This window comes from Plecotus auritus (genome assembly GCF_963455305.1).
Source record: "Plecotus auritus genome assembly, chromosome: 6".
Lineage (NCBI taxonomy): Eukaryota > Metazoa > Chordata > Mammalia > Chiroptera > Vespertilionidae > Plecotus > Plecotus auritus.
In genome coordinates, this window is record NC_137773.1 from 66,102,089 (window position 1) to 66,118,481 (window position 16,393).

The 16,393-nt window shown below is 32.3% G+C and overlaps 1 protein-coding gene across 4 annotated transcripts in view; it reads left to right on the forward strand.

The window, feature by feature from the left end:
• The window catches only part of FSTL5 (follistatin like 5), a 618,951-nt gene that overhangs the window by 104,848 nt on the left and 497,710 nt on the right, over positions 1 to 16,393 (forward strand). For 2 of the 4 annotated variants that reach the window (XM_080673147.1, XM_080673149.1), the window contains exon 3: positions 4,863 to 4,896. In XM_080673147.1, the coding sequence (XP_080529273.1) occupies positions 4,863 to 4,896 (34 nt within the window). The remainder of the gene's footprint in view (positions 1 to 4,862; positions 4,897 to 16,393) is intronic. The other 2 variants (XM_080673148.1, XM_080673150.1) reach the window with 1 other exon arrangement.

Sequence of the window (16,393 nt, forward strand, 5' to 3'; positions counted from 1 at the left end):
AGCCAGGGAGAGGTCAATGGGGGGGGGGGGAAACATATGTAATACTTTAAATGATAAAGAATTTAAATTAAAAAAATGAAAATATATATTTATGTAAGAAAACATAGTATAGATATTATTGAATATAGAAGGTATTTAATGAGTAAATTTAGTTCTAGTTCGAGATTCCTTTATAAAAGTCTAGTGTATGTCTCTATCATCCTAACTTTACTATCCCAGCTCTGCACTACCACTGCACACTGTTTGCTGCTTTGTTGTATGCACTCTCATGAATTGGTAATTTTGCTCATGCTGTATATTTTGCTTAGAATCCCCTCCTTCCCTTTGCTATAGAGATCAACTAGTTATCTTTACATTCTCATCTCTCTGTGTACTTTCCAGTAATCCGCATTCTCAAAGCTTCCCTTCCCCTCCCTCAGTTAAGAAAAAATGTAATTTTTCTTGACTATGCTGTGTAGATTGTATGTATAATTTAATTATTGAATGTCACATTTGATTTCAAATATTTCATGTGTGTGGCTGTCCCTACACCAGGCTGTTAAATTCTAGAGTTCAGAGATTTGGTTAGGAATAGTGCCTACTCTCTTGAAAATACTCTTCCAGGTACTGTGGATATACCAGTTAGGACTACAAAGTCTCTAGTTCCTGGAACATACATTCCAGTAAAGGGAGCATACCATGTACAAATAAATATATATTATTGTTGGAAGTAGTAATTATTCTAAGAATGAATAAAAAAAGGAAATCAAATAGTAACAAGGGTGCTGTTTTAGATAGAATGATCAGAGTTGAGGCTTGTTGTGGAAGTGATAATGGATCAAGAACATGGTTTAAATTACAGAGGAAATTGTGTTAAATAAACATTAAGAAGATTGTCATTAAATTGAGTAGACAAAATTTACCATTCCAGTTTTCTGAAAATATATCTATATACCCAATATTTAGGAGGATAGATATTCTGCATTATGATTGCCAATATCTCTTATTTTCCAGGCATTTAATGATGAAATGAGCACAGAAAAGTATGTTTTGTAAAAAGTGTTTTCGTGTGTGTGTGTGTGGGGGGGGGAACGCGGGGAGCTTGGGAAAGGAGCTCTTATGTTCATGAGAATTCATGCATCGGAATGGCACAGAAGATATTTATTACAAGATTGTGGTGGAGTGGCTCTACTAAAATAGTCTCTTATTCCCAACTTTTATGAATTTATAATCCATATTACTTAATATTTCTAATAAATATAAAAACTTTAATAGTTTCATTACCTAGCACATGGAAATTTTAAATATATACTGAACATGACTATTCTACTGCAAATTACTTAGTAATATTTATTGGGTGGTATTTGTCTAGCAAACAATAAAGAGAAGGAAAGAGTTCTGAGAGGTAATTTAAACTAGGCAGACTTCTAAAATTTGTAACCTTTACCTTTATGCATGTTTGCCACAAAAATTTATGTTTATATATAGGTTCATTATCTGTGTACAAATTTTAAAAAAAGGTATTGATAGGCAGCATCTCTTTTGGGTTGATGTCTTTTCTTTAGAGAGATTTAAGCAGTATCATGTAGAATGGGAGGACAATTCACTGGTGGTCTAATGTTCATAACTCCATGCTGTGTTGGTGGGGATGATGCACTTAGCATTCAGATGGTTGCATCTCTTCCTAAAGAGCATGTGCTTCTTAATGAGAAAGAATAAATGAGGTAAACAATGTTTGACAGTATTGTGGCCTGATATCTAGTTAATCTTTGATTGTAAGATACTTATTATTATGTTATACCCATCATCAGATTCTATTAAGTGTCATTCCATAAATTCAAATAGTAGGTTTAAAAAATCCTTAATAATATCTTCCAGAGTGATAACATTCTGCCAATTTAAAGGACTAGCTTCCTGTGCATTTATTTTATTTGGCTAGATTTTAGTTTGCCTAGTTACCACATCAGTTTAAAAACTACTGTGTGCCTCAACTTGACTTAATTTTACACTGGTTTACCCAAGTTCTATTTATTATGTTGTTTTAAAAATATTTAAGAGATCTTATCATACATTTATGTGTTTTCTTATATCCATAGTTCAGCCCAGATTGTCTTTGTTAATCTTTATTATACTATCTGCCAGAATCTATTTGCTCATTTCTACCATTGATCTGAATTTCATGGAATCTATTTATATAATTAATATGGTACTTTGGGATTCTTCCAAGAAATGGTGTGGTACAAAGTAAAACATGAATGGTTTGCTATTATTTAGCTTTGATACCTGGCCAAAATATATTTCTTATTTTAAGACAAGATCACTCTATCAATAAAGAAAAAAATTTAAAGGAATATTAAAACTGAGTTATACCAAGAGATAGATTGGCCTTCTGCTATGACAAACAAGAACTAAGGATTCTTGTTATAAGAATACTAGAAGCCCAATGTACAACATCCGTGCAAGAGTAGGCCTTCCTTCCCCCAGCTGCTGGCTTCCCTCACAGCCCTGGCTTTGTCTGGAAGGTCATCCAGAAGGATGCCTGGAAGGACGTCTGGCCTAATTAGCATATTACACTTTTATTATTATAGACTAGAGGCCCGGTGCAGAGATTCATGTACAGGTGGGGTCCCATGGCCTGGCCTGCGGGGATCAGGCCGAAAGTGGCTCTCCGACATCCCCCAAGGGTTCCCAGATTGTGAGAGGATGGTTTTCGAGTGATGCACACTGGAATTGGGCTCCCTCCTCTCTGGTTCCGGGTGTGTCACCTAAGGACCAAAGCTGCCAAGTGATTGCCGCTTGGCAGCTCCTGTGTTGAATGTCTGCCCCCTGGTGGTCAGTATGCTTCATAGCTACTGGCTGGTCAGCCAATCGGTCACTTAGGCTTTTATATATAGAGATTTTTCAAATATATCATGTGGTCAAGGTAACAAATTTCTGATCACTTAAGAATTCTCACATAATTGAATAATCACAATTTCTCCTTAATATTTCTTTATTTTCAAATTAACAGTTAAAACAGTTTGTAAACTAAAATTGTGGAAAATATATATTGCCAAGTGAATAATGCAATATAGTCATAGAAGCAAGTCAAAAAAGATATTACTTTCAAAATCCTAAATTATGTATATAAGTCTCCACTAAAAGAGTTCTAATACAAGTTTGGCAGTAAATGGAGTGGTTTATTCTTCTTTTCTTCTTACTTTACAAGTCTGTTCCCAGTCCAATAAATTAATATCTAACTTATCTTCTTTAAGTACAATATTCTTAAACATTTCTAGTTTGTAGGATATTTAAGGGCATTTTCACTGGTAATTTTAAGCATATACAAATGTGTCAGTAGAGAATTGGATTTTAAGGAACAAATAAAATATAATCGTGTGTTAAGGCTATTTGAAACCTATGTAATCTTATTAACCAATACTACCACAATACATTTAATTTAAAAATAAAAGAAATAAGTAATACTTAATACCATTGTGCAGTATATTCAATAATGACATATTTTTTTTGTTTTGTTTATCTTTTTTTTTTCACTTGTATGTGTTTTTTTGTTGTTGTTGTTGTTGTTGAAAATCGTTTTGTTCATCCTTTATATCCTGTTATCTGGAGCAGTGTCTGGCACATAAAAGTCATACATATTTGTTGAAATAATAAATGACTAAATAAATAAATGAATAGTAAAAGAGGAGAGACAGAGTATTTTCATTAATAGATACCTCTTTGAAAAATTTAAGCCTGCTTGCCCTATAATTATAAAATAATAATCTATATTTAAAACAATTAATTTATATTTAAATTTTAATTGAAATAAACAACAGATACTCTAAATTAAAAAATAAATATAACTGGAAACTCAGTTAATTAACAAAGACAGAATAGCATTCAAACACAAAGGCTGGAAGAGTTAGGATAAGAGACTTAGAACACAAAAGTGTTAAAGTCTAATAGAATCAGACATTGAGTTAGCTGGCCCAATAAATGTACATTTGTCAACATGCACTTTCTCAAAATTTGACTGGCATTAATGCTTTTAGCAAAATAAATTATTTATATTTTTTATTAAGTTTGTACATTTTATCAAAATTTATTGGAACTAATACAATTCTGCAGTTCAATGTGTGAGTGTTTGTGTGTGTGCATATACATATATGCAATTGTCACTTTTTATTAGAAATATATTTCAAAGTTATTTTTAGTTAGCAACGCTGAAACTTTTAGACAGTGAACTATGCATGAATATTAATTGAGAAGTCATAGAGTGCACAATTTCTACTTAAAAACTGAACACAAGCTAATTCTTTTGGAGTTGCCTGGTAACTAATAAGGAGTATGTCAAATTGAAAGGCAGGTCTGACTGAAGCAGCCTTTGAATAAGTAATAGAATTTGTTGTCAACTTTAGCCTTAGAGCAGTGAGATAAGGACCAAGTCTAAGTTAAATTGAAGGAAAGACAGTTGAAATGTCTTTTGTGTTTTTTAGTGAATTCTCCAGTTTGCTCTTAAACTTTTTCCCTCACCAACAACTTATGATTAATGTAGAGATGTTGAAGGCAAATTCTGAAGACATCATTCATAATGTTTGAATTAAATGGAATAGCCTAAGGCACTTGAGAGGCATGACAAGCTATTTTTTATTCATTAACTATTTGTTCATTTATTCATATAATGTATTGGTTTCTTAAATAAATTTATGTCCACTAAGAATGATTACTACTCTAATAAAATATTTGGCATAAGTATTTGTTAAGGTGAGAATTATATTACAATCACTCCTGGGTATATGTACAACAAAACATTTAGACAAGTCTTTAGTTATATTAATGCTTTATAGCAGGCTGTTGAACACATATTTACAGATTTTGATCTACTTCTGTTTTAATTCCAGCAGGAAAAAAGTCAAGAAAGTTCAAGAATCAAAGGTAAGAAATAATTGTTTTAAGATTATAGTCTCATAAGTTCATGTAAGCATAGGAGAAGAACTATAAAAGGTTTGATGTTACTTTGGAAATTTAGTTAAAATTGGGAAACATAATTCATCTTCAATGTGGTTTTAAAGCCATTGTGAACTTTTTGGGGAAATTTTAACACAATTTTCTATGTGTTCCTTCATCTGTTCTTACGGAATTCCTCCACCGAGCATTGCCCATAAGAGTTGGTGTTCTGACACATCCATGATTTAGCAGATGAAATTTTTCTAATATACTTCATGGACAACCAATTATTTAGTCATTTTATTTTCTATAAAAAAGCAAGAAAATATTTATTTCTATACTAAAATCAGTGATAGCTTTTAGTGTGGCATAGTCAACTCTAGTCAGACAGAGGGATGCATGTTTCCCCATAAAGACATTGTTAAGTTAGAATTTTGCCCATTGAGCTAATAAGTGACTCTAAGAAGATGGTAATCTTACTTGACTGTTCGTGTTGTTTTTCAGCAAACTACAGCTAGGTTTGTTATTTTATATGTGAAATTATTACACTTATTTATCCTCAAAACACTCATATTAACTCAAAGTTTTATGCTTTTGTGTTGCAAAAGGGAATTTCTGTTCCAAGATGTGCTGGATGGTGTGCATTTAAATGCTGTAAGCATTGTAAGCATACTGAGCGCACATCTTCCTTCTCATGAAACTTCCTAGTGTTTCAGGTGAATCTTAAATCACATTTATAATTCTGTTATATTGAAACAAGTTTAGTGTAGCTTTCTTCTTGATGCTTTATTGCCTTGAGGTACATAAATCATACCATCCTAAGTAGTGGAAATTATTTTCCAACTGCTGTCTAGGAACATGTTTTCTTTTATAATGTAACACAATTTTTAAGATGATGCTTGTCACTGCTTTCACTTTTACTGGCTGACACATGGTTTTGAACTGTCACACTATGGCTTCCATACTACTGGATTCTAAGTCAGAGATGCATGGTCACATCAGGACTTGTTGCTTAGCTCTCCTTAAAAGAACTCTACATTTTTGACAGTATATAGGAATCATCTGGAATGTTATCTTACTGGAAATTATGGATAACCCCTTAAAATGTTTTTGAATATCAATATTAAGAGAAAAAATTTAAGCCATAGAAGCTATAGTTTACCCATTGGTAGATGACAAAAATTCTGAAAATTAAATATTGTACCTTTCTTGGTAACTAATTTTTGAAATGTAAGTATGTCTTCATGTGATGTTAGTAACCAATTCTCAGTTAGGGAATCTCTGGACTTTCTGACAAATTGGAAATCTCATTTGCTAGATCTTGTTTACTACATGACCAGGTAGGCCTGCAGAGGAAGTCTTTAATCTTCTCTAATTTCCTGCATTCTATGCCCTTTTCTGATATGACAACAATCTCAACCTCATAATACTCATGACTTGAAATTACATTAACACCCAAAGCACTCTAATGAAAATAGATCCCTTCTTTCTCTGTGCATATAGAGATTATATTGAAATATTTAGAAACTTTTAATTGTATCTTTAATTATTTGACATTCACAGAAGCTCTCATTCTAAAATTATTTTGAAATATCATTAAAATCCATATTTTATATATTCCAATATTACATTTACATGAAATTTACCCAATAAAATGAATTTTGATTCAATAGTTAATATACTATTGGTTTCTCAATTGATTTTTTGCTTCAATTGCCTATTTTTAGATGAGTTAAAGCCTAATATATTTAGTACACAATTTTGAGGTTTACAATATTTTGACATCTTTCCATGACGTTCATTGAAGATAATAGCAGGGAAGTGAAGATAGTCCTACAGTTTTGAAAAAGGATCAACTATTTAGGAAGTCATATTTCATACTGTTCTTCAGTGACATTATGGATATGTTAAAATAGGATACACTATGCTTTTAAAATCAAGTGTGATTTTATAGGTATTATTAGGAATTAATTTCCTTTGAAGAATAGTTCTAATATAAGGATCACAAAAAATCAATTATTCTCTCCTAATATTATTCAGGGGAGTATTTTAATTTGTGATTGCTTTATTCATGTATATTTAAGATAATCATTCTACAGTGCTCAGTGATGAAATAATAACATATTTTAAGGAGATGTCTTAAAAATTCTGTCAACTTAGTTGTACAGCTCCCAGCTGCATTCATCACACAATTTTTCCCTTCTCTCTTTTTAAGTGGATATTCTTCACTTTTCCCATTCAAAAATGATAAAAATAAAGTACATTTCTCTTTCATCCCTATTTATATTTTGGGTAAGTCTCTAAAAATTAGGTCAGATAGCTAGATGGGAATAGTGAGTGGATAGGAATGGACCATCAAATTCTTATTTCTAAAAGCCATTGGCCATATTACATTAACAAATGAAAATATTATGTAAAACTAAAAGATGGTAAGTCATATATATGAGCCCTCTATGAAACTCTTTATCTAATTGTTTCCATGTCTCTATGTTTAAGAAATAAAATATAGCCAGTACAATAAGTAATACTTGAAATGGAAATTCTTACCGTTATATGAAATTCAGAGTTACTATATTTTTAACAGATTACAATGTTATACATTATAACTTGGTATTTCAATTTAGAAAGCTATTGCTGAGGCAAACAATTGTTTGAAGGATTTGTGAAAAATGCGGGTTTGTCTATCACATTCAATTGTTACAATCCTTAGGAAGTCCAAGTACCTAAAAGACAAGAAAATTCACCTCTAGAAAATGTCAACAAAAGGATTGATAGTTTTATTTATTTGTTTGCTTTTGGTGAACAATAATTCTAAATAAACCCAAGCAAGTGTACTTATGGCAGATTTGTGAAAATTATTCTTAAACAAAAATTTTTGTGAGAGAGCAATAACTTAGAGTTTTTACCTTAACAATTGCATTATACCAGAAAAATTCTATTTTTTACTCTATTTGTTTTATTAAAAACACACTGTAAATTAAATGAGGGCAAAATGTATTCTATGTGTGATTATTGATTACCCTGAAGCAAAAAAAAAAGGCCAATATGTATGTCTAACTTAAGAACATATGACTAACTGGCAAGTCTTTAATTAGAATATGAGTATCTCAAATACTTCAATACATTTTACTATACACCTAACTTAACAATAGGAATATAAATTCATTGTTGAGTAACTAATTAATTAAAAATATAATTCTCAATTATTATGAACACATTGTCATACTTTTCTGACTTTATTAGCTGACATGTTTCATTTATGTTCTTTTACTATTAAAATATGGTAACATTTCTTCATGCAAGTGATGTTTTGTGAATTTTTGTGGTAATGTGAGTTTTTAAAAAATGAATACATAGATGCAAATTTTGGAAGTCACTAAATATAATATTACTTGGATAGTAATTGTTACTTTGGCAGACTTTCAAAAATATAACAATTTATACCCTAGCCAGTTGGCTCAGTGGATGGAGTGTTGGTCTGCGGACTGAATGGTCCCAGGTTCAATTCCAGTCAAGAGCACATGCCTGGGTTGTGGGCTCCAGCCCTAGTAGGGGACATGCAGGAGGCAGCTGATCAATGATTCCCTCTCATCATTGATGTTTCTATCCCTCTCTCCCGCTCCCTTCCTCTCTGAAATCAAGAAAAATTAATATATACATATATATGTATATACATATATACATATATATATATATATATATATTACAATTTATGTTATAAAGTATAACTCCATAAAATAAAAATAAATTAATAGAATTATATTCACTGGGCATAATCTAAATGATGTCTCCAAATGCCTTATTCAATAACTTTTAAGTAGTACAGATTTCATTGAAGGTAATAACTTTTCTCTGAGAATTAAGGTAATATTTATTTTCCATACTTTAAAAAAAATATTTAAAAACTTGGTGCAATTTTAGATGATCCTGATGCATGTCTTCATGCCACAGCAAACAGGAAGACAAACATCCTTCTCTATCTAATGATGCTATTATAATTTACCCGAAGAGGTTTCAAAACATACCTGAATGTGTTTTACACTTGTGCCAAGAAGGCCTCAATTTATATTATGCCAAACACATCATTGTTCTTCCCCCATTTTGTATATATTCTTTAGTTTTCCAAAGCAAACCAATAAATCATCTCCAATGGGTCACTTAAAGGGATGGGCAAAGGTAGGATTAAGGTTGTTCATATGGAAAAGACAGGCAGGTTCTGATTATTACAATAACTTTAATTCTGTTTCTCATACTCACAACTGTAAACTACTTTTGCCAACCCCCGTATTTTGGTTTCTGGGTGATTAATTGTGAAGCTCACTTTGCACCAGGAGGCAGTGCTATCTAAAATAAATGAAGGCATAATAGGTTTGGTGATTTGGGGAAAACCCAGAATAACTGGATTTTTCCTCTGAATAAATAATAATTTAATGCTGTGTGTAATATCAAATGAATATTGTTTGTTGCTTTTCTTTAAATAATTCAATCATTTTTTTTACCTGTACTGCTCAATAGTGATCTTCCCTTCAATCACCAATACAGAATATCTTTATTCTAGACTTTTAACAGAGCTAAATTGTTTCCAAAATAAGTTTTCTAAAAATTTCAAAAGCTGTCTCCTGAAACAGTTGAATGTCATGTTTCAAAAAATGTCAAGTAATATTAACAAAAATGTGTTTGATGGCATTATTTTTTTAGCTTTACAAAATAACTTCACTTGCAATGAAATAACAGTTCTTAAAATGGTCATGTGAAACTACACAAACAGAAAATAAATCACATATATAATCACTTAATATTGTGATTATATTATTTTATTTACACAATATATAGTATATTGTATGCTGTAACATATATAATACAATTTATAATATTTTAACATCATATATAATTTACACAATAACCTTCATACCATGATTTTTAAAGGAGAAACTTATAACACCATTTATTAAAAATTACAGTGGAATAATAATGTCTACCATGCCTGTGAGAGGATGGCAATTTAAATAATAAGGAAGTAGGATTATCACATAGAAAACCAAGAAAACTACCTATAACTTTTGAGGTAAACCTTAAACTGGAACCCTGTGTTCTTAGTCATCCTATTAAAGCAATGGGCTCCATTCCCCTGAGAGGATAAAATGTTGATGAAGACCAAAGAGGGGGACAATACATGACATGGAGTCCTTTCCTGTTAGGTTTTTTCTGAGAGTTTCATCCTGAAAATTAGAGCTAGTAGCAGTTTAACCTCAGAGTGGGAGTTTGTCCATTTCTCAGGATGATTCTAATTGATCAGTTTCTGTTAACTCTTTTGCCTCCACCTCCCTTTAGTACTAGTGTCTCACCCTACATTTTAGACAGGAGCCTAAGTAAAGTAGAGAAAGGGGATAGTTAAATGAGGAAGAGAAGAAAATCTGCATGCGCTCTTTTGGGATTTTCACTGGTTTTGGTAAACGGCTGGTATCCTATAGTGTGGGCAGATTTTCTAGGAACTGCAGTCTAAGATCCCAGTAGGCAGAATATTTTTTCCTGTTGTGCCCACTACTATATCTCCAGTGCCTACAATTGTATTTGGAACATAACTGATGCTCAACACAAAAGTTTGAATAAGTGACTGTATGAACCATCACTGCATCTGACTTAGGAATGCCCTACTGCTATGCTTGCAAGCTGCAACATGTGACTAAACATCACCTGTGTTTGCTCTATAACTTGAGCTCAACACTTGGTACCTCCAGGCTGTCCTTATCTGCACCAACCTTGCAAGTATGTGTCCTTCCTGGATTCTTTCCCAAAGATCTGCTACGTAGGTCTCTGATAATCCCTTGGCTGCTTACTTTTTCCATACCCGATCCTTCGTGTCCCAGAATGGATGGATGGAAGCTCTTTGTTACAATTAGAATGTGCACTATTTAAGTAAAGGAGACCTATTAAAGGAAATAGAAAGTAACTCATGGTATTGAATAAAAGGGCTGTATACACTACTCTTAGAAACAACGAAAACCACACCACAAAACTGGAATATCAGAGTTTACTGCTTCTGCCATTATCAGGGCAGTCTACATAAGGAAGCTGTCACCCTGGATTCAGATCTGCACTGTCTTGCTGGTATTATATAAGAAAGAAATTTTCTTCCCCCAAAACTGTACTTGTTTTACAAAAAGAATTTCATAAAAGACCATGCTTGCTTGAATCTGATAGGAGAAACCTAAAACATATCCAGAAGTCTAACTGCAACGGAACCTGGGAATGTAACTTTTAAATGAGGACTATAGAAAAAGTCTATAAAGAGAAAGCATGCTAATTGGTGTTTGAAATGGTTGTTGAGTGAATATTTGAGAACCAATGATATCCATAAACACTTCCAAGAGAAGGATACTAACATTATTTTTGCAGAAACATGTATACACATTTATTAAAAATCCACATATGCCCAAATAGTAATGATGGTTAATATAAAGATATTGGCAAAAGTAGGCTAATAGTTGTGAGATGAAACACAAAGTCTATTCTTGTATTCTTATTTATTAATTGTTGTATTATTTTCCATACGAACCACTGTAAACATACTTTTACCCAGCTCTGTAAAAAGATTAACAATAAAATTTACTCTTTTTTGTATAAATAAAATTATTCTAAGGATTATATAAGATAATGCACAAGAAGCACTTAGTAGAAGAACTGGCAATAAAGAAGTGCTCATAAATGTTAAATATTCATATATATATAAAATCAAGATAAATCAAGTGAAGTGCCTTACATAGGGCCTGGCACTTATTAATTAGACAGAAATGGTGAATTGCTACAATTAATCTTTTTAACTCTCTGAATTTATTTGACTTTTAAAATGACTACACATTAATATTACAGAAAGAAAAGAAATTATGTCTTTCTCTATGCATCTATCTATATGTAGTATGTTTATAGCTCTTTTACCACAGAAGCAAATTTAGAAACATCTCCCCTTCCATGAAACATCAACTTGAGGCCGTGAACAGGAGAAGCCTACAGATGTTTTATTCTAATTTCACTTGCACCCCCAAGGATAAGCTAGGAAAAAATACGCTCTGAATGATGGTCCTAGTTGTGGTGATGGTGGTGGGTGGTGGCAATTACAAATGTTTACTAAGAAGTTGTTATTTTGTTGTTGTTCCCCTACTATTAGAAGTACTCTGAGAGACAAATTTCCATGGGTCTCTTGCATTTCTGCATGTCTTAAGACAAGAAACATTGACTGTTCTTTGTTGTTTTTAATCCCAGGCTTTCTTTTCATTCTGTATAGTTAATATCTTTGGAAGACAGAAAGAATGCCTCCCTCTGGAGCAAGGGGCAAATAGCTTTGTAATAAAGCAAATGTAATAAAGAAAAGTTCTCTGGCCCTAGCAGGTTTGCTCAGTGGCTAGAGCGTCAGCCTGTGGCCTGAAGGGTCCCTGGTTCGAAATCAGTCAAGGGCACATGCCTAAGTTGCTGGCTCAATCCCCAGTAGGGAGTATGTAGGAGGCAGCCAATCAATGCATTCTCTCTCATCATTGATGTTTCTATCTCTCTCACCCTCTCTTTTCCTGTCTGAAATCAATAAATTTTTTTTAAAAAAAGGTATCTGGACAGGGCAAATGTGTTTCCTGTTCATTTGAAAATATTTGCATTCCTTAAATATTTTCAAATGAACAGGAAACACATTTGCCCTGTCCAGAGGGAGGGGAGTGGTCCTTTCTTATAATGCAAACTGCTTCATAGGCAGGTATCATCTGGCCCTCTTCCTATAATCCTGTGGGAATTGCCACAAATGCTGGTACACTTCTTACTGCTATAGCTATGAGTAATAAACTTCTTTGTCTCTGACATGGGAGCCTCATGTCTTTTGCCAGCATCCAGGCAACTATGAAGCTCACTTCCTAGATTGTGAAAAGAGTAAAATATCAGATACCACATAATTCTTGCTATGTTCTCTGCATTTAATCATAAAATAAACCTATCAAGAAAGAACTATAATTACCCACATTTTATACAGATGAGGATATCACTACACTAATGTGTACTAATCTTCCATATGTTTATGTTCAAAGCAATGTCCACCTCATCGTATTATATTCTTTGTTTTGTGAAGCTTCATACATCATAATAGGAGCATAATAAGAATAATGTGAGCCTAAGAATAAATATGTAAACATCTCGAGCTTATTTAATATCAGTATGTCAGATGTTTCCGAGTTTGGAAAATAATGTGGATTATAACCTAGAATTACACAAAATGATGAGGGAAAGTAAAATCAACACAAATAAACAAACAAACAAACAAATAAAATCAACATGTGGGAGCAATAGGGGGGATAAGGACACATATGTAATACCTTAATCAATAAAGAAAAAAATCAACATGTCTTGGCCTCTAATATTAACATTTCATGAAATTAAAGCTTTTTTTTCATAAATATGTTTCTGCCATAGATGTATTAAAAATGGTTGCAGATATTTCAAAACATATTGAAATAAAACTCACATAAACCAAGAGTTTTCTTTCTACTCAAAGGGTCATATACTTTATATCATTTAATCCTTAAAACAGAATTTTATGCTACATTATATTCATATTATAAGTGAGAAAAGGAGATTGAGTCCTTAAGTGGGGGATAAAAAAAACTGAGCCTAAGCATGCTGAGTCTACACCCCATGATATATCTTGAGAAGTGTTATAAATCAGTACTTCTCAGTGTAACTCTAGTGCTTTGAATTAGAACAGCTGTTTCCTGAAAGGGGGTAATGGGGGGAAAGAGATCCTGGGTAATAAAGAAGGATCTCTTACCCCTTGAGACAGCATGGAGTGACCTGGAGAATATTATGCTAAGTGAAATAAGGCAGTCAGAGAAAGACATGTATTACATGATCTCACTCATATATGGAATCTAATGCAATAAATAAACTGGTGAACAAAATAGATCCAGAAACATGGAACAGACTGAAAAATCTCAGAGGAAAGGTGGGGGTTGGGTGGTGGGGAGAGATTAACTGGGGAAATTATATGCATATATGCATAGCCCATGGACAAAGACAGCAGTGTGGTAAAGGCTTGGGGATGGAAGTGCATATGGGAGGGAGCGGGTCAAAAAGGGGACATCTGTAATACTTTTAACAATCAAGATACATTTAAAAAAATACAATAGATATGTTTAATAAAGCAAAGGTAACCCTCACCCGAGGATTAGATGGAGATTTTGCAATATCACAGTCCATATTTGACCACTTTTCCCTTACTTTCCAATATCCAGTGGATAAGGATTCCATGTACCAGTAATTTAAGAAACAATGATATTTTTAGAATGATATAAAATTTTCCAGTAAAAACATTTACATCTTATCATCTAAGTAATTAAAAAGATTGTTACCCATCTAATGAGTTGCAAGTATGAAATGGCCCAACTGGTGTTGCTCAGTGGTTGAGCATCAACCTATGAATTAGGAGGTCAGGATTCTATTCCAGTCAAGGCATGCTGCCAGGATTGTGGGCTCGACCCGACCCCTGGGGGGCTTGCAGGAGGAAGCCGGATCAATGATTCTCTCTCATCATTGATGTTTCTATCTCTCTCTTTCCCACTTCCCTTCTGAAACCAATTTTTTAAAAGTATGAAATGCATCTTACAATTATTTAAAAGTGAAATTATTTTATCTTTGACATAATAGGTAAAACTCCAAGTTAACTAATTCATCAGAGTTGGACAAATGTACATCTACTTTGTCTCATATAAGTCACTAAATATAATACTACTTACAGTCACAAATCCTTATTATATAAAATGTATATCTTTCATACTTCAAAAAATTCAAATAACTTACAAAATACTTAAATACTATTACATTAAATGTTAATTTAAGAACTTTGATAAAAAGGCAGAAATATTTCTTTAAAAAGCAACTAAATACATTTTATTTATTATAGTCAAATTTTATGTTGAAAATGCTTGGGGACACAAAGCAAAAAGGGAAAACTGATAAACCATTTAATTTTTTTATTGGCAGATAAAATAGGAACATGACAAAAAATGTAATTTTCACATGACCATTTTGTTTTGTTTTGTTTATGTTTGTTGTAAAGGCTTAGGAGAGCTAATATTTATCAACACATCTATTCATTTACTTTCCTTCTTTAGCATAGTATATCTTTTTAAAAACTCTGAGAAGTAGACACAATTTTATATGTAAGGAAAATGAATCTTGAAGGTTAATTAGTAACTCATCCAAGATTACACAGCTAATAAATGCCTAAAGCTAAATTTAAAATAAAATTACTGCTTTCACTTGGACTTGTAATTTTCAGAACTTTTCTATGAATCCTAGTCCAAGTGAAATATTTCTCTTTTTTGAATAAGTTATATAAGAATATTTTCATTCTTTGGAACTGCATAGTAACCATTGTAAATGACGTGTTGACTGCAAAATGGAAAAGTTCTGCCCTCTCAACAATTAAATAAATAGGCTAGTTATTTAAATGTCAGAATCAAAATTAAAAAATCATGCTTGCCCAGCAGGTGTGGCTCAGTCGTTAAGCGTTGACCCATAAACCAGGTCACGGTTCCATTTTGGTCAGGGCACTTGCCAGGGTTATGGGCTCAGTCCCCAATGTGGGTAGTACAGGAGGCAGCCAATCAATGATTCTCTCTTATCATTGATGTTTCTGTACTTTTCTTCCTCTCCCTTCCTCTCTCTGAAATCAATAAAAAATATATATTTTTAAAATTAATGCTTCATGGCTAATAAAAATGGGAACAAGTTAAAAACTTTAAGTGGGAGAAAAACTTAGACCTTTGCCCTAAAATAAGGAACTTAATTGCTCTATGATTTAAACAATTGAAATATTAATTTTATTAACTTCAACACAAATTATAAAGTAAAATAAATGAAATTAAAACATTATATTGAGTCTTATAAAGGGCCCGACAAGGCAATAACCTTTTTGTTCAATAGGCAAAGGACATGAGCAGAAAAAGCATAATTTTTAATTAAAACAATTTTTTAATTTGTTATTTAATGGGAAATATTGTCATTCTTTTCTGCCTGTTTAAACAGAATCAATTAGACATGTGATAACTTAATCTGCCTGTGTTAAATACTGCCTTTGATATTCACAAGCCATGTAACTGTAGGCAAGTTATACCATTATTTTGAGCCACAGTTTTCTCTGCTCTGAGTGAAAGACAATCAATAGCATACATGTAATTTAGCTGTTGTGAGGATTAACTATGATTACATATAGAAGAGTTTGGAACAGTTTCATTACTATTTGACATATGAATTAAAGTTTGGGGAATTATTTGATAACTATATCATGAGTTATCTTGGATAAGATCAGAAAGTTATGTATAGTAAGGAGAATGATACCCTTCAATGTCAATATCATTAAGCACTAATCTTAATTGCCTATTTTTATAAATATTGGATATAGTTTTGATTAAACAAATTTACCTTAAATTCATTTTGTTACACAACCAAA